At 42.1% G+C, this 719-nt stretch overlaps 1 protein-coding gene across 1 annotated transcript in view; it reads left to right on the top strand.

Annotated features, from left to right (window-relative positions):
• Positions 1-541: 541 nt before the first annotated feature.
• Nts (neurotensin) overlaps positions 542-719 on the top strand; it is an 8,872-nt gene continuing 8,694 nt past the window's right edge. The window contains exon 1 of the mRNA XM_031349667.1: positions 542-715. Within this exon, the coding sequence (XP_031205527.1) occupies positions 646-715 (70 nt within the window). The 5' untranslated portion in view covers positions 542-645. The remainder of the gene's footprint in view (positions 716-719) is intronic.

Raw genomic sequence — 719 nt, 5'->3', positions numbered from 1 at the left:
ATGTTTTGTTACCCCATTACATTATTATATCCAATTTTCTTTTGCCTGTTTTCCTTCCTATTTTAGTACGTGCTATGTAAATTCTCTATGAGTTTTGAGACAACGAAACACGTGCTCAGAAGTTTGTGTCACCAGAAAATATACTTCAAGTCTTTAAGTCGTCCAAGCAATGATTTCTCCCTAGAACTTTTGCTTAAACATTAAGAATATTAAAAAAAATCACATTTTTAAAAATCAAAATGATAAATGTGTGGAATGGGGGCTTGCTAGGAAATTAGGGGAAAGAAAGGTACCAGAGGCTGCCTCTTACTATGCTGTATATGGCAGTGATTTTCAACAACTCTTCCCATGAGTCAGAAATCCTGAGCAACAGCTGCAATTAGGGAAGATCGTCACTTTCAATCAAGGTTCACAGGTGGGGGATCAGATGAGGGATAAAGGGAAAGGGGGAGGGATGGAGATGAAGGCAGAGCACATCCTGTATAATCATGACATCATCCTCCTGCTCACATATATATAGAGAATGGCCAGAGCATCTCTCACAGTTCACTCACTTGCAAAGCCAGCTGAAGGCAAGAGAAAGCACCGAGAGAGCTCCTTCGGTGTCTGTCTGTGTGGACCTGCTTGTCAGAAGGCTGAGAGAAGATGAGAGGAATGAACCTCCAGCTGGTGTGCCTGACTCTCCTGGCTTTCAGTTCCTGGAGTCTGTGTTCAGGTAA

The sequence above is a fragment of the Mastomys coucha genome, unplaced genomic scaffold (assembly GCF_008632895.1).
Source record: "Mastomys coucha isolate ucsf_1 unplaced genomic scaffold, UCSF_Mcou_1 pScaffold4, whole genome shotgun sequence".
Classification (NCBI taxonomy): domain Eukaryota; kingdom Metazoa; phylum Chordata; class Mammalia; order Rodentia; family Muridae; genus Mastomys; species Mastomys coucha.
The sequence above is the reverse complement of the archived record's forward strand: the minus strand, read 5'-3'. Positions and strand labels throughout refer to the sequence as shown.